General features: G+C 54.8%; 1 protein-coding gene across 6 annotated transcripts in view; it reads right to left on the bottom strand.

Annotated features, from left to right (window-relative positions):
* The window catches only part of CACNA1E (calcium voltage-gated channel subunit alpha1 E), a 131,527-nt gene that overhangs the window by 34,203 nt on the left and 80,493 nt on the right, over positions 1 to 16,831 (bottom strand). For 3 of the 6 annotated variants that reach the window (XM_066556196.1, XM_066556192.1, XM_066556195.1), the window contains 15 exons: positions 16,525 to 16,637; positions 16,173 to 16,285; positions 15,929 to 16,060; positions 15,556 to 15,628; positions 15,077 to 15,194; positions 14,340 to 14,407; positions 12,665 to 12,762; positions 9,728 to 9,784; positions 7,885 to 8,469; positions 7,485 to 7,759; positions 6,742 to 6,901; positions 6,098 to 6,227; positions 5,543 to 5,602; positions 5,166 to 5,272; positions 285 to 296 (listed from right to left, as the gene is read on the bottom strand). In XM_066556196.1, the coding sequence (XP_066412293.1) occupies positions 285 to 296; positions 5,166 to 5,272; positions 5,543 to 5,602; positions 6,098 to 6,227; positions 6,742 to 6,901; positions 7,485 to 7,759; positions 7,885 to 8,469; positions 9,728 to 9,784; positions 12,665 to 12,762; positions 14,340 to 14,407; positions 15,077 to 15,194; positions 15,556 to 15,628; positions 15,929 to 16,060; positions 16,173 to 16,285; positions 16,525 to 16,637 (2,101 nt within the window). The remainder of the gene's footprint in view (positions 1 to 284; positions 297 to 5,165; positions 5,273 to 5,542; positions 5,603 to 6,097; positions 6,228 to 6,741; positions 6,902 to 7,484; positions 7,760 to 7,884; positions 8,470 to 9,727; positions 9,785 to 12,664; positions 12,763 to 14,339; positions 14,408 to 15,076; positions 15,195 to 15,555; positions 15,629 to 15,928; positions 16,061 to 16,172; positions 16,286 to 16,524; positions 16,638 to 16,831) is intronic. The other 3 variants (XM_066556194.1, XM_066556193.1, XM_066556198.1) reach the window with 2 other exon arrangements.

Genomic DNA, 16,831 nt, shown 5'->3' with positions numbered 1-16,831 from the left:
CCTGGATAAAGGCCTGGGGCACCTGACTGAGGGCTGGGGTGAGGGTTTGAGGGCAGCACTCAGCTGGTGCAAGTTGTCACCAAGGTCACCCCAAGTGCAGTGTCTGACACCTGCTGAGGGGGGATCCCTTCAGCCCTCAGGAGTGCCTGCAGAGCAGCGTGCTGCAGCCCCTGAAAACGCAGCTGAGGGTCAGCCCAGGTGTGGGACTGACTGAGCTCCACCTGCAGCCACCCCCCTGCACTCCCAGGAGCAGCATGCCACAAGGCCTCGAGCACCATAGTTACCCCAAAGCATTCCTGTCGGCGATCCAGCCCAGCAGCCAGCGAGCAGCACCAGAAGAGAGGTGGAAAAAGAAAGAAAGAGAGGAGGAAGGTGAGAAAAGGGTCAGGGGAGCTGCACGGGGACCCTGCAGCAGCTGCCCACCACCCCAGACCTTGGGAGAAAGGCACAGTGTGTAGACCATGTAGCCCTCAGGATGGGGCACATCTCCAGGGAGGGACCCCTCCAGAAGCCTCTCCTGCCCTTCCTGCTGGAGGTTTTGGGTGGCGGGCACGTGGTGAAAGCTCTGCTGCACGAGGAACCTGCATGGAGTGGGACAGGGGGCAGCAGCAGGAAGGCACAGTCCTCCTCAGCCAGGAGCTGTGGGGTCAGGGAGCCAAAGGCAGGTGCCTCCAAGGGAAGCCACCTGCAAGCCACAATAGTTCCCATCCAAATTCTGCTAAATCACCTCCACTGAGAGCTCCACTGAGCCTGAGCTGCAGTGCAGGGTCTCCTGCAAGCCAGCAGGATGCTCCAATTGGACAAGCCAAGGTGGGCTCCAAGGTCCCTGGCTGTAACCAAGCCTCTGCCCCTGTCTGAGCCAAGTCCCTGCCACGTGCACACAGAGTGCTCAGCACTGGGGGCAAAGCCTCTAAGTAAAACATTTCCTAAAACACATCAAACTCACCCCAGCCCCCGGCTGTGTGTCAGTCCAATGTGAGGGAGGTGTGCTGAAAAGGTGACAATTTAACTTGGCAGCACTTCTGTGGTGCCCTGACCTGCCTCACACCAGGTTATTTTGCAGTACCTAGGGGTCCTTCTCTCTTCCAGACCCAGTGGGCACAAGGAGATGCTGCAAGGAAAGAAGCCTCTCTGCTGGGTAATCAGCCCCTGCACACCCAGGGCTCCACACTGGCCACTCAACCTCTGCACCAACCTTTCCACCAGCCCTGGACAGCTCTGCAGAACTGCTGTGAACTGCAGCCTCAGAGGGAGGCAAAGGCCAGCAGGGTCTTTACTTATTTACTGAAATAACCAGGTTCTGGTTATTTCAGCTAATTTAATTTGAACTCCTTGGAGATTTACAGCTTTTTATTTAGGCTGTGCATGGATTGATGGATTAGCTTTCCACATGGAGAGCCAGAGATGAATGGAGACAGACTCTCCCAGGATTTGTGGCTCTGAGGGAGCAGTGGACACGCCACAGTGGCTCACAGAGAGATGGCTTTGTGGGTGGACACTTGGTGGTCAGTGATTTGGATGTAGCACACACAGCCTGTGGGTGATGATGGCACTGCTGAAGCAGCTCCAAAGCTCCTGCTGTGCCCACGGCCATCCCTGTGGGAAAACCAGAGTGCTGAGGGCAGGCAGGAGGGGCAGGAAACCTGCAGGGCACACCCCAGAATTCCTGCTGGGATGTGCAGGACTCAGGCACCAGCTGATCTCATCCAGGAAATCACCACACTCCACAGGCACTGCTGCTCCCACCCAGCAGCATGGAGGAGAGCAGGAGAAGGAGGAGGAGGAGGAGGAGGAGGAGGAGGAGGAGGAGAAGGAGAAGGAGAAGGAGAAGGAGAAGGAGAAGGAGAAGGAGAAGGAGAAGGAGAAGGAGAAGGAGAAGGAGAAGGAGAAGGAGAAGGAGAAGGAGAAGGAGAAGGAGAAGAAGAAGGAGAAGGAGATGGAGATGGAGAAGGAGGAGAGGAGGAGGAAGAGAAGGAGAAAGGAGAAGGTAAAGGAGAAGGAGGGAGGAGAAGGAAAAGCAGAAAGAAGGAGAAAGGAGAAGGAGAAGTAGGAGAAGGAGAAGAACATTCAGAACATTCCCCGTGCCCTGGCCCCACATCAAAGAGCTCACAGAGGGAGAAGAAAAGGAGATGGATTGGAACATCAGCAGCAGAGTTTTCCCCTGGGGATCAGGAGGGAGACTGAGAGGGAGGATAGCAGGCTGGGACAAGGAGAGCTGGTGAATATCCTGCAGCTCCCTGGGCTGCCGAGTTCTTAGAAATGCTTTATAATGCATGAACCCATCAGAAATCACCGTGGGGCCTTTGTTCCCTTCACTGCCGAAGCCATGAGCTCATCTCCTCCAGCAGGAGCCAGGCTGGAGGCGGGGCAGACAGACGGACAATCCTGCGGGTTTACATGACAAAAATCCCCATCCATGGCACAAGCAGCTCAGGATGTACCCAGCTACAACTGCAGGAGAGAGCAGGGGACACCAGTGCTCGCTGCAAACGTGTGTGTGTGTGTGTGTGTGTGGAGATGCCAAGGCCTTCTCCACATGCCTTCACCCTCGAGAATTCAGCAGAGGGAACATCCTTCCCTCAGCAGGCAGGTGCCAAGCAGGGCTGGAAGGTGCCAGGCAGCTCCCCCACATGCCCTGCCAGCTGCAGGGCCACCACAGGAATTGTGCCACCCCTGTGGGGCGAGGCCAAGGGGGACAGTAAGCAATTCCTGTGCACTGGTGAGCGTCACCACGATATTTTCTGAAAAATTATATTATATTAAGGATATATCCTCTTTGTCCAGGATTTTCTCCTGGGAAGCTGAGAAGTCTCAGAGGGGAATGAAACCAATAATTATCTGATTGCTGCTCCTGTGTTTTGCTGCTTTGGAATGTAGCTTGGACATTGTTTACCAACAGGTGCATGTTTGGTTGGTTCCATGTGAATTGTTTTTAATTAATGACCAATCACCATCAGCTGTATTGGACTCTCTGAGTCAATCAGGAGCTTTCATTATGATTTTTCTTGTGAAGCCTTCTGATGTATCCTTTCTCCTTCTTTAGTATAGTTTTAGTATAGCATGATAATATAATATAATATAATATAATATAATATAATATAATATAATATAATATAATATAATATAATATAATATAATATAATATAATATAATATAATATAATATAATAATATAATTAATATAAATCAGCCTTCTGAGAACATGGAGTCAAATCCTCATCTCTCACCTTGTCCTGGGAACCCTCACAAACACCACAGGTGAGGACACCCCTCCACTCAGGAGCAGGCTGAGCCAATAACCTGTGCTCCTTCAGCCATCAAAACTCTTGATGGAAATTGCCTTGGAAGGAAAATGCTCCCTTTCCCTCCTCCTCAAACCATCTTCAGGCTGCTGATGCCCTTGAGCCCTGCTGGACACACTGAGGGGCTGTCCTGGAGAGCAGGGATCAGCCACACCCTGGAGATGCTCCATCCATCCTCGTGGTGGCCCATGTGGCCTCCCAGAGGCTCAGAGCATTGTCCCCAGGCAGCAAACCTGCCCCAAGCTCCTTCCCCATGCTGGGGTCTGTGCTCAGCCCCCTGCCCTGCCCAGGGGCTGCTCCATCCCTGTGCTGGGCCAGCTGAATTCTCCCGTGCTCTTCCCAAGGGGAGAGCAGGGGCTGGAGGCACCGGGTGCGGAATGGGGTGAGGAGGGTGAGGAAGGCACAAGCAATGAGCCAGAGGGGCACAAATGGGTGAGAACCAGGAGAAGGAGCTGCTGCCCAATGTGGGGTGAGGTGGGAGGGATGGATTATGGGCTGTAATCCATCCAGGGACCTCGTGGGCACCCCGAGAGCCCCGCACGGTACCTGAGCTGTCGCCAAGGCTCCCGTCCTCCCCTGTCAGCAGCCACTGCTGCCAGTGTCACAGGCACAAAGAGAGAACAACAGCGTGACAAAGGAGCCTGAGCCTGTCCTCTCTGCTCCTCTCCCTCCAGTGGGGCAGCACAGCCCTGGGGATGGACCAGGGGATGCTCCTTCCCTGCCAGCACCACCTCGGCACCACACATCCCTCCCTGAGCTCTCTGCACCCTGTCACAGACATCTTTTATGAAAAATCTTTTCTTTAGGATTTTTCTTCTTGAGAAACTGAGAGGCCTCAGGAACAAAATGTAAACATTGATTATCTGCTGCTGTGGAATGCAACAAGTAGATCTGTGATTAGCCCATGTTAGATGTTTCTAATTAATGGCCAATCACAGCCCAGCTATCTCAAGCAGAGAGTCTGAGACAGCTGCCTTTGTTATCATTCCTTCCTATTCTATTCTTAGCCAGCCTTCTGATGAAATCCTTTCTTCTATTCTTTTAGTATAGTTTAAATGTAATATATATCATAAAATAATAAATCAAACCTTCTGAAACGTGGAGTCAGATCCTCATCTCTTCCCCTCAACCTGAGACCCCTGTGAACACTGTCACAGCACCCCCTGCCCCAGCCAGCAGCACAGGGCACATCAGAGCAGCAGGAAACTCATCCCTGCGTGCTCCTGCCCTCCATGGCACATCCCAGTAGCCACAGGTGCCACAAGCTCAGTGCCAGGGCCCAATCTCCAAGCAATGCTCAGCGGGGATGCTGCAGGGCAAGCACACAGCCCTCTCTGTGATGCCTCAGAGGATGCTGGCACAAACCCCACCAGCCTCATCCCCACTCCTGCAGGGCTCCAGACCAATGTCCTCCTCAGACCAGAAGAAAACTCACCAGCCAGGGGTACCATGTCCAGCACAAATGTGTTCAGAGGGCAGCTCCACCTGGCAGGCTGTGCTTTTGCTGTCTCTGTGCACCCCAAGATGAATAGCAGGTGTGTAACTCCAGCTCTAGCACCTTTAGGCCATTTCCCCCCTCTCTAACAACCCCTTCTGCTCTGTTTCAAATCCACTTGCACCAGAAACTTCTTCCTAGCATCTCCACCTTGCCTTGCCTTGCTCCCTGCCTGCTTTCTCACCAGCTTCTGCCAAACCAGAAGAAACATCTCTGGAGCAGCCACACACCACTGCCAGGAGCCAGACCAGAAGGGTGCAGAGAAATAAAATATAAAACAAAATCAGAGTCTAGTAGCCATAACACACAGTTTCACCCTTCTCCCACCCCAGGGGAGGCATGGAGCTGACAGGGACAAGGGCCACTTACGCCAAGGCAAAAGCCACCAGCGCTCCCACCACCACGATGAAATCCAGGATGTTCCAGAGGTCTCGGAAGTAGGAGCCATCCTGCAGGATCAAGCCCTGATCAATCATCTGGAGGGGAGATACAGAGAGAAAAACAGGCAGGGGATGAGCAGCTCAGACTCCAAGCTGGGGGACAGGGACACTGCAGACACATCCCAGTGTCCTGGGTGTAGGACTTGGTATTTTGTGGAAGCCTCAGGGCTGATAAAGGAGGTGCTGAGCACTCTGGACCAGCACTGCTGAGAACCAGACTTTAAGGTCACCACCTTCTAAACTGAGGACCAGAACTGCAGAACTGAGCTATTTCCCAGGGATGCTGCATCCTGTCAGGGCTCTTACCTTGATCACCATCTCGAAGGTGAAGACACCGGTGAAGACGTAGTCGAAATACCTCAGCACCTGCAGACAGAGGGCACAGGTGCTCTGCAGCTGCTGCTGAGCAAACTGTGCCCACCCAGACACCCAGCTACAGCAGCTTGCCTGGCTCAGGGGCAAAATGGGGTTGGTTTGCTTCTCCCAGACCCAGCCTCGTCCCTAAGAGTTCAGGACAGCACCAAACCCAGCCTGTGCAGGCAGGAGGGAACCATTCCCCATGCAAATGGGTTGGAAATGATGCTGCTGGCCAGGATCACCTGCCCCACAACAGTACCAGCATCTCCTCAGTCCAAGCCACTTTACAGCTGACCAGGCATCCTGGTCTCCCCCCAGGCTCTAAACCCCACATGGGGGAAGCTGGGAGTGACCCCCACGGTTCACAACGGAAGGTGATGGGGCAGAAATCAGATTCCACAGCACAATGCATGTGCCACCATGGGCTGCCCTGATCCTACAGAGCTCAAATCCTGCAGGAGCTCTGCCTGCGCTGGTAGGGGGGCAGGAGGGGGTGGCAATCACTTTGTTACGGTCGGAGTTGGTGAGGACGGGATCCTCGGCGGCGAGGGCGATGCTGCTGGCAGCGATCACCAGCAGGATGCACATCTCGAAGTAGCGCAGGTTCACGATGTAGTGGCAGGCCCTCCTCACCCTGCAGGGACACAGCCCACATCCCAGCTGTGAGCCCCTGGCAGGACACAGCCACAGCCCTTGTGCAAACCCGCCCCATGATGCCGCCTTCCAGGGTGGGGAGATGGGCAACAAAGCCTGAGGAGCAGAAGAAGGGAGCCCAAGGGGTGTTTGGACTTGTTGGTCCCTCTTCTCAGCTGTCTCAGCCCACAGCCTGGCAGGGAGAGTCCCCAGGAAATTGGGGTGCTTACTCTTCCAGGCTGCTGGGTCTGGAGAAGAGCTACAGAGCAGCAGAAACTGCAGGTAAATATAACAAACAATGAATAAAAGTTCCCAGTTTAGAAATCTGCAGGTGGGAGAGACCCATGAGCCATGCCACAGAGAGAGAGCTATATGGGGCTTGGGGAACTCCATGCTTATCAAGCCTGTTTGGGAGACACTCAGCTCCCTTCTCACAGGGATTCCCTGGTTTTGGTGATGTCTGGGGGTCTTTCCCCTTGCAGCCCTCCCCAGCCCCAGAGTGAAAAACGTCTCACGGGTTGGTGGTGCTGAAGATAAACATGGAGCTGTGTGGCACCATGGCTTTGCCTGTCTCGCTCTTTTCCTTCTTCCTCTTCTTCTTCTCCATTTCTTCCTCATCCTCTTTGGTCTCAGCCTCCTTTAAGGGGCTAGCTTCGCCGTCTGTCTTGTTGCTAACTGCAGGAAAGCGAGAGCCTTTGCCCGACCTTGCACCCAGACAACACCCGGGGTGTCCCTGCCACTCCCCCTCTGAATTCCTGCTCTGAATCCCTGTGCTGTCACAGGGAGAGGGACTAGGCAGGAAGCAAACACACCAGCTGCTGGCATGGAGCAGATAAAATGGGTTTAACAAGGCCAGTTTTCACCTTGCTGGGTAATTAATAACGCTGTTTAAAGCAGCTCACCTTGACAGCCAGGATGCTGCTAAGGGGTTTGAGTGACAGTGAGCTGCCGGAGGCTACAGATGTTCCAGGAAAAACAGGGAATGCCAGAGATTTGCCCAGGCAGAGAGGAAGGGGAAGTGATGGATAGGATGAAGGGGTGGATGGGAAGAGGTGAGAAAGGGACACAGGCCCCAAGGGATGCTGGCGCATCCGGGTTTGGGCTCCCCTGCAAAACTGGGGTGAGGTGCTGCAAGGAGCAGCACGGAGATCCCCCAGCTGATGGATGCGGACAGGAAAAGCCACACAAGCGGCTTTCCACCCCCACAGGGTCCCCAAGGGCTGGGAGAGGGGCTCAGGAAAGAGAGAGGGGTCCTCACTCTGTACCACAGCGGAGTCGTGCACATCGATCATGATGGCCGTGCTCTCGGTGGCCTTCTCGGTGTTGGGGGTGATGGAGGACAGGTCGGGCTCGCTGCGGCTCACGCTGCGGCTGGGCTCCAGCAGCGCCTGCTCGCTCGTGTCCGGGCTGCTGCACTCCTGCTCCGTCAGCGTGCCCGTCCTCCCCTGGGACAGCTCGGCTGCCACGTGTGGGGGGCTGCCCCTCTTGGTGGTGCCGATCAGATCGGCGTCGCCAGCAGGGACCCCGTTTGTCCTGCAGAAGGGACAGGGCAGAAAAGGAGGTGTGAGAAGATACAGGGGCAGGAGATGGAGAGAATACGAGGAGCTGTGGGGATGGCCTCTGAGGAGCTGTGCAAGATGCCCTCTGCAGGTACCAACCTGATGGACTCTCCGCTCGCCTCTGGCTCCCCCGGAATCAACGCCTCTGCCGCAGCCACGTCCCCGCGCCGGTCCCCATCCTGTGTCCCCTCGGCAGTGCTGGCCTCCTCCAGCCCCATCTCCTGGCTGGCCGAGCGGCTCCCCAAGATGCCAGCCGTGTCCTTGCCCTCCACGCGGGCTCTGCGGTGCCGGCTGCGCCGCTGGCTCTGCCTCATCCTCGCCCTATCCTCCATGCTGCCTCCTGCCCCGTCCTGTTCTCCTGGCTCACAGTTCCCGTGGCAAGATTTCTGCTGCCACATGTCCCGCTTGGCCCGGGGCGATGTCCTCTCCTCCCCACCGCCGGGGTTGGCCCCTGGCACCGGCTGCTCGGGTCCCTCGCGCTCTGCCTTGCCCTGCTCCTCAGCGCATTTCTCCAGGGTGACACCTTCCCCGGGTCTCTTCCTGCGGAAGATGCTGGCATGGGGGTTGATGAGGGGTGGCTCATCCTTGTTGATGCCCTCCTGGCTGGACATCTGCATGTGCCGGCGCAGCTGGCTGGTGCGCTGCTCCCACACCGACATGTGGTGTCTCCGCCGCCGCTCCCGCCTGCAACGGGGCACGGCCAGGGGTCACCATCCCGGCTGCCCTCAGCGTCCCCCCGCTGAAACACCCACCCTGGAGCTCATCTGGGAAACCCAGGCACAAGGAAGCACCACCGCTGGGCTTACAGGCTCAGTGGTGTGCCATTGAGAATTAGATATTTTCTTGTAGGTAGAGGCTCAGTAGGAGTACGAAAACATAGGCTTGGATTATCGCTACTGCTACCTCTAGGATAGTTAGTAAGAAGAGAACTAGTAAGGTTAGGAGTGAAACTGCTGGTATTGTGGAGAACAGGGCTGTTGTGGCTGTAGACATGAGTTGGATAAGAAGGTGGCCTGCTGTGAGGTTGGCTGTTAGGCGTACACCCAGCGCTAATGGGCGAATAAAAGACTTGTCTCAATTAGGATTAGGGCAGGGATTAGTGGGGTGGGGGTGCCTTCTGGTAGGAGGTGGCCTAGTGAAGCAGAGGGTTGGTTTCGCAGTCCTGTTAGGAGGGTGGATAGTCATAGGGGGAGGGTTAGGGCCAAGTTTATAGATAGTTGGGTGGTTCATCACTGTCCCTCTGGTGCTGGGAGTGTGCTTGTGTCCCTTCAGAAAGCATCAGACTGATGGATGACCAGCCCCAGCAGGCTCACTGCTGCCCTGAAGCTTTCAGGCAGCACGTCCAGCTTCTGGGAGCAGCCAGCATCCTGGTTTGCCCATCCCAGACAGGCAGAGACCACCTTCCCCTTGAGTGACTGCCTGGGGACACCTTAAATATGGGCCAAGCCCTCTTGCTGCACCCAGGGACCTCTCCTCGCCTCTCTCCCAGCACATCCCGGGTAGAAAGCCAGCCCTGAGTCTGGAGGAGCAGCGATTTTGAGGGGAAGGAGCTGCACTGGGCTTCTGGGCTACACCACCAAACCTTTGCAGCGTGGTGCAACAACAGCCTGGAGAAGACAAGACGTGCCCTTCCCGACACCCCCGCGGCACAGGGAGAACACCCAGGAGCACAGACGGGCACGGGCACTGCTCACACCCCACTGCAAACCCACGGGCAGCGAGCCACGGGCAGAGAGCCACGGGCGGGCACTGGCACCGCGCACGGGGATCCGCACACGGGGATCCGCACACAGCGGGGAAAACGGGGCACACGGATACAGCACACACACACACACAATGAATTCCCACTCCCGAGGGGAGCAGGGCGTGCCCCGGCCCCGCGGACGGACGCACAGACAGCACAGGAGGCACAGACGGACACGCGCCCCCGCCGCCCACATACAGGTGGCTGCTGCGTGGCTCCCACATCGACATGTGGTGTCTCCTCCGCCTGTCTCTTCTGCGGAGGAAAAACAAACGGGTTCAATCCCCTCCTTCCGCTCGTGTGGGCAGCGCACAGAGCTGTCCCCCCTCCCTGGGCAGGGCCCGTGCTGGCCCTGGGCGTCCATGGTGAGCCCCCATGGGCACGCTGGTCAGGGGCTGGCACACTCACCCTGGCACTCTGCTCCCTGGGAGCCTTCCCTGTGCCAGTGCAGGCTGCAGTCCTTCAGAACCTCCGAGACATCCTTGGGTACATAACCGCTGTCTCAAACTGCTCCAAATTCACTTCTCCCAAGAAACACAAGGCAATTGGAAAGAGGGAGCAATGCATCAGGCCAGCCCTGAGATGTTCAGAGCCACCACCATGAGCTGCTGCTGCCCTGGGAGTAGAGGGGAATGTGAACTTCCCCAGCAAACACAAGGCACAAGGCCAGGTTGAGATGCCACAGAGCTGCTGTCACCTGAGCAGCCCCCACACAGAGCAAGTTAACAGGGCTGGCAGGGTGAGATTCCAGGCTTTAACCTTTGCCTCAGCATAGAAAGGATTCAGATACACACAGCTCCAAGAACTCTGCCCTGAGAATATGCAATCATAGAAACACAGAACATCCTGAGCTCAAAGGGACCCACAAGGATTGTTCAATCCAGCTCCCAGCCCTGCACAGGACAACCTCAGGAATGCCACCATGTGCCTGAGAGCACTGTCCAAATGCTTCTTGAGCTCTGGCAGGCTCACTTCCCAACAGTTTGAAGGCATTCCCCCTTGTCCTATCATTTATCAAAAAACCACCTTGTCAGAAATCCCTCTTCAGCCCTCTCAAGGTGCTCCAAGCTCTCCAGGCTTAACAACCTCAGCCCTCCCAGTTCACGGCAGAGCTGCTCCAGTCATGCCAGTGCTTATGGTCTCTGTGGACCCCCATGCATGGCGAGGCCTCAGTGCCACGCTGGAGGCAGGGCTGGAGCTGCCAGCACCCACAGCATCCCCACAATGAGCTGCAGAGCCTCCAGACACACCCACACAGCACGTCCGGCACCAATGCATGCCGGTGCATTGTTCAACACGCGCAGTGCCCGCCTGGCAGCCCCGAGCCAGCTGCACCCAGCTGTGCAAACACAGAGCTCCCACACCATCCCTGGCCATGTGGGAACACCCATCCATGCCCACACTGCCAGCAGGAATGCCCGTGCCAGCCTGCATGCAGCAGGTACCCGCGGGGAAATGGAGCCACCAAAGGCAAGGCCCGGCTCTGAGCTCCCATCTGGGCCAGCTCTGCTCTGCCCTGGCCACCACTCTGTGGTCCCTCCACAAGCTCAGCACCACCAAAACCACACCAAACTTGAGGCTGACTACATCATCAAGCCTAACCCGTGGCATCTACTGCCTGGGCCTGACCCCAATCCATCCTGGTGAGTGGAAGGAGCTGGAAAAAAGCCCCATGAATATCAATAGCTCCCCTTCAATGCCACCAGAACAACAAGGAAAGGTTGAAAAGATTTTTTTCCCAACCAGCTCTGTCTGGCAATGACTAGAGAGCTCTATCAGCGATGTGCAGTGTGGGCATATCCTTTACTGCCCTAATATATTCCATCTCCCCCTCTTCCTCTCTCCTATCTGTCCATTCCTCAGCCTCTCCCGCAGCCTAAAGCTTTCTATTCCCTCACTTTATCCAACACATTCCCACTGGTATCCAGAAACAGAGCCAGCATACAGACTCCACCACCTCTCCCCTAAGCCCCCTAGTACTTGGGCAGACAGATTTATTACAAACACCCCACCAGCCCCAGTCCAGGGTAAAATCTGTGGCTGCTGGGGGGATCAGGCAGGCCTTACAAGCACACCCCATTCCTGCTGCCCCTAAAACCAGCATCCCACAGCATCCCACCTCTGCCAAACCAGGGAGGCTGCCTCTGACCCACCCCCCAGATCAGCACTCTCCTGAAGACAGCAGTTTCTCTCAGCAAATCTGCAAGAGATTCTGCCTTGTACAAGCTTGGCTGGGTTTCAAGGCATAACAAAATCTAAAATTCCTTGGGAAGGGATTCTATTAAAAAAAAAGAAAAAAAAAGAGGGGGAAAAAATAAAATAATCCCTTCAGCTGTACTGAAATGTACTGTTTTGGGAAACAAATCAAAACGCCTCGTTCCAATGTTGACTTTGAAAGTTTTATGTGATTTAGACCATATGACACCGCAAAATAAAGAGAAAAAAAGGCAGCTAGGAAGGGAAAAAACAGAAATTTCTCCTGCTGAAATGCAGAGACAAGGCTTCTTAACACCATGCTGGAGGTTTATGTGGTTTGGGGCTTTTTTTTTCTCACCCAAATCAAATTTTTGAACAATCAAACATGGTTTCACAGACCCGTTCCATCTTTCCTAACTGCATTGGCTCTCAAGGAAGGAGCCCGAGGGAGATTTGTGACACCACTGCTCCCTTCTCCCCCAGCCCTGGCTGCTCTCCTGCAGCTCTGCCATGAAGAAACACTCCCCAGGAACAAATATCACCCCTCCTCAAGAATAACTTGAGATACCGTCCTCCTCCCCCAGCCTCCTACCATCAGCCCTGAGTGCTTGAGCTCTATATTTGGGGCAGAAAGCCTCTTTTAGCATATTTTTGCCATGCCCAAGCACTGAGGCTGCAGCTTGGTGTAGAGGGTGGCAATTTCAGGAGCTCCCTGGAGAGCTGTCACCTCTCCAAAAGCGCTGCTGCTCATGGGGAGCACACTCCTAGACCTCCATCCATCTTCAGGAAGATGCCCAGAGAGGGACTCACCCATGTGGGGACCCCTTTTTTCTTATTGGCAGCCCCCCCAACCAGGCAGACCAGGTTGTGCTGCAGCTCTGTGCCCTCCTGAGCCTGGCTGGGCTCAGGTCACCAGGAGGGTGTTGGGGAGTCACTCACTCGATAGCAGGCATGTTTGGGGCAGACATGGGGCTGACTTCTTTGGCTTTCTGCAGGGCGTGCTTCTGGTTAAAGGCCTCCTCTTCCTCCTGCTCGTCCTGCAGAGACAAGAGGGGCATTGCTCAGTGGGGTGTTGGGGTTCTGAGGGAAAGCTCAGCCACTGGGAGCAGTGAGGGATGTGCAGGGCAACCCTTGATGCCAAGGCTTGAGGGATTGAGCGGGATCTGTACTTCTGATGCCTTGGAGTGGCTGCCCAGAACAAGGTTAAGAGGATAAAGTGGGTATTTATTAAAGGCCTTCAATAGGTACACTTTGGGCAGCCAAAGGCCTCACAGAGCAGCTACACCCAGGATGGACAATGGTCGTGAGTTTTTCAGACAATTATAAGTTTGGTCCATTCACATATCAGGGGTTAATCCTCCAATGACAGCTTCAGGTAATGAAGTCATATTCCCCCAGTTTGCTCCCCTCCAGTTCACTTTTGTTTACACTTTTTGGAGCCTGAGGTTGTGAGGTGTCCTTGAGTTTCAGGCCCAGAGGAATTGTTTTGTCTGACCCAAATGTGAAGACAGCAGCTAAAACTCTGTATGGAGTTTAGAGTTATACACTAAAGCAGTACAGGATTTGAAAAATATAAAATTTTAAGGCATCACTTCCAAAGACACTTTATTTCCATTGTGCTGTGGAGATGCAGGTTCCCCACTACACCAGATCTTCCCCAAGGCATCAGGGCTGCTCAAAAAAGTGAACCCAGCCCACTCCAGGCAAGAGCTGGGCTGAGCACGGTGGGACAACCCCAGACAGCACAGACCAGCTCAGCCCTCCCTCCTTCACAGCCACAGGGGCCAGACAGGCATCCCTCAAACCGAGTGGGAGGTAAGGCATCCATGAATGACCCCGGCAGAGCCAGGATTGCTTTAATGAGTACGGCTGTGTCTCCTGAGCAAGGAATGTCATTAGGAGTCATTAGCGAGCATTCAGCCTTTTCAAAAACTCAGCGCTCTCTTAATTGATGCTGCTGATACCCGTGGGGCTCCCCTGGAGGTGCCATCTGCACCCTCCCACCGTGGGAGGACCCCTGCACACAGCCCTCAGGCAAACCATGCCCCCTTTGGGGTCAGATTTACACCTGCATGGAAGCCTCCCAGTGAGCCCCAGGGACGTGAGCAATAGCACGGGCTCCACAAAAGTCTGGGCAACACAGGATCACTGGTTTGCTCCAAAGAGTGGACACAACACTTGCAGCTCCCTCCTGCTCACCACTATCCAGATGGTGACCCAACAATTTCGAGTTCCACAAATATTTCCCAGCATGGTCTTAAAAGAAGCTGAGCAGCAGCCTAAATTGCATCTTAAATCACATCTGCTGCCCATATCTGTGGGCAAACGGGGAATAAATATTGACACCACTGGAAAATGCTTCCCATTCCACATGTCCAGAGTGCTCGGGCAGGTAAGAGTCCCCACATCAGGTCCCACCCAAGAGATGAGGGTTATCTCCATCTGACTGATGGCAAACAGGACTGGGGAGTTTAAATGGAGAAATAAAGCCATACTTGAAGTGTGGGTGTTCCTGGAAAGAGCAGCAGGTTTAAGCATTCTCCTAAATCAAAGCCTAAATGGCTTTGCCCCCACTCTGTCCCCGGGAGAAGGAGAAGGAGCAGCAGGAACGTACCTTGGTGAGCTCCTGGGCGTTGGCCAGGTTGTCCACGGCGATGGCCAAGAAGACGTTCAGCAGAGTATCTGAGAGCAGCTAAGGATGCACAAGCCGTGTGTTAAGGACATGTGTATCTGCAGCTCCCAAGGAGCCCAGCCAAAGGCACAACTCCTCACCCATCCCACAGCCCCCAGTGCCCCTCCCCACAGTTCCTTCTCTGCCCTTGGGGCACCCACAGGGGTGTGGTGGGTGTCCCTCAGTTGGGAGGGGAAGGGCGTTTCTATGAGGAACGTTTGAAGGAGCTGGCTATAAACCTGGAGAAGAGGAGGCTCAGAGGTGACCCTATTGCTCTCTACACCTTCCTGAAGGGAGGCTGGAGACAGCTGGGGTTGGTCTCTTTCCCCAGGCAGCACTGACAGAACCAGAGGACACAGGCTCAAGCTATGGCAGGGAAGGGATAGGTTGGATATCAGGAAAAAGGTTTTCACCAAAAGAATAATAAAGTACTGGAATGCTCTTCCCAGGGACGTGGTAGAATCACCATCTCTGGATGTGTTTAAAAACAGACTGGACATGGCACTGTGTGCTACAGTCTGGTTGAGGTGTTAGGGCATGGGTTGGACTCGATGATCTTGGAGGTCTCTTCCAACCCCATTATTCTGTGATTCTGTGTGATTCTGTGAAGGGGATGCCCCCAGAGAGGGTGAGGAGGTGGGATTGTCAGCACGGAAAGCGCAGCAGCCAGTAGTGGATACAGTTCCCAAACAAGGTGAGGACAATGAAGTAGATGGAGGACCACATCCCTGAGCGCACGCCTCCCTGGGAGCGGATGCCGTTGTACATCACCTCGTTCCAGTCCTCGCCCGTCAGGATCTGCGGGGACACCAGGCAGCAGCTCTGTCACCTGCACTGCCCATCCCCTGCACATCTGTGCCACCAGGTACAGGGACCCCCTGCAGTGGATAACCCAGCTCTGCAGCACCTGAGGGACATCCCACTGCACACTGATGGGGATTCAAAGCCTCCTCAGAAGAGTTTTGGAACTCTTCACCTTCTGTAACAGAGGTGGAAGAGTTTCTACCTCCTTTCATCCACTTTGTTGTGCAGGAGAGGGAGGAAGCAACAGCTGATAGAGGGGAGCTTGTTTGGTGTAAAGAGCCCTTCCCAGCCATGGGGGAGAAACCAGGTGGTGCCAAGTCCCTTTGCTTGGGTCTCCTGGCAGCCCAGCTCCTACCTGAAACACTGTCATGATGGCTGCAGGGAAGGTGTCAAAGTTGGCCGAGGGAGTCCCATCCATGAAGTTAAACCTGCAAAGGGAAGCAGGTGGGTGAAATACCAAGGTCACCAAACCCCTGTGCTACCAGTTCTCTTGTGTTTAGGAGGACCTTTCCCCACTCTAGGAAGGTCTCCTGAGCATTTGGTACCAGAAGCCAGAAGGTCTCCTGGCTAGAAGAACCCACACAGCCCAAAGGCAGCCCTCGAGCAGGGATTTTTGTGTGGGAGGACACTGAGGGGGAAGGTACAGTCTTGCTGGGCCCCTGTGGAGGGTGTCATCACTTGCCTTTAACACCAAGAAACTCCTGTTTCTCAGCCTTGAAATGACATACCTGCCTCCAAACAGCTGCATTCCCAGCAGGGCAAAGACTACAATGAAGAGGAAGAGGAGGAAGAGCAGACTGATAATAGATTTCATGGAGCTCATCAGCGAGACCACTAAATTCCTCAGGGATGCCCAGTACCTAGAAAACAGATATTGCTGGAGCACTGCCAGTGATGCTGGAGAGCAGGAGGGACTGGATCTGGGCTGCAGCCACAGTCTGAGGGTAACAAGCACTGATGGTGGGTACGCACTTGGTTATTTTAAATATCCTCAGGAGACGAAGAGCTCGTAGGACACTGATCCCAAAAGAGGTTCCTGGTCTGAATATAGCCCAAACCACTTCGAAGATGCTTCCCACTGTGACCTGAGAAGCAGACACAGCCACAAGTCAAAGACTCAGGATGAGCTGCTGCAGGGAATCTTAACATCCCCAAAGATGAGGCACCCACCACCCCATCCAGGACCTGGTGTCTCAGGCTGTCCTGGCAGAAAGGGCTCCCTGCCCACTGTGAGGGCCATCCCAATCTCCCCCTTGGAGTCTTGCATTGCCGAGCCCTGCCAAACATCTTTCCCCACACCCCCAGCATCCTTGGGGCCGCTCACCCCACAGTCGAAGCAGTTGAAGGAAGAATGGAAGTAAAGGCGTGGCCCCATCCCGTACATCTTTAAGGACATCTCCAGAAGGAAGAGCCCAAGAAACAGGAACTCTGCATAGTCTGGAAGACAAAACCCAAGCATGCTGGAGGCACTGAGGTGTGTGGAGCGTGCTGCTTGCACCCACCAGCTGAGCATCCAGCACACCACAGAGATGGGACAAGTCAAGGACCAGGCTGCATCCACAAACTCTCAGGGTTTGGGATGAGGGAATTTGATCTGAGGAGCAAAACCTCTGTATGTAATAGAGCATCAG

The sequence above is a fragment of the Molothrus aeneus genome, chromosome 9 (assembly GCF_037042795.1).
Source record: "Molothrus aeneus isolate 106 chromosome 9, BPBGC_Maene_1.0, whole genome shotgun sequence".
Classification (NCBI taxonomy): Eukaryota; Metazoa; Chordata; class Aves; order Passeriformes; family Icteridae; genus Molothrus; species Molothrus aeneus.
Note: the sequence above shows the minus strand (reverse complement) of the source record. Positions and strands in the feature narration are given on the sequence as shown.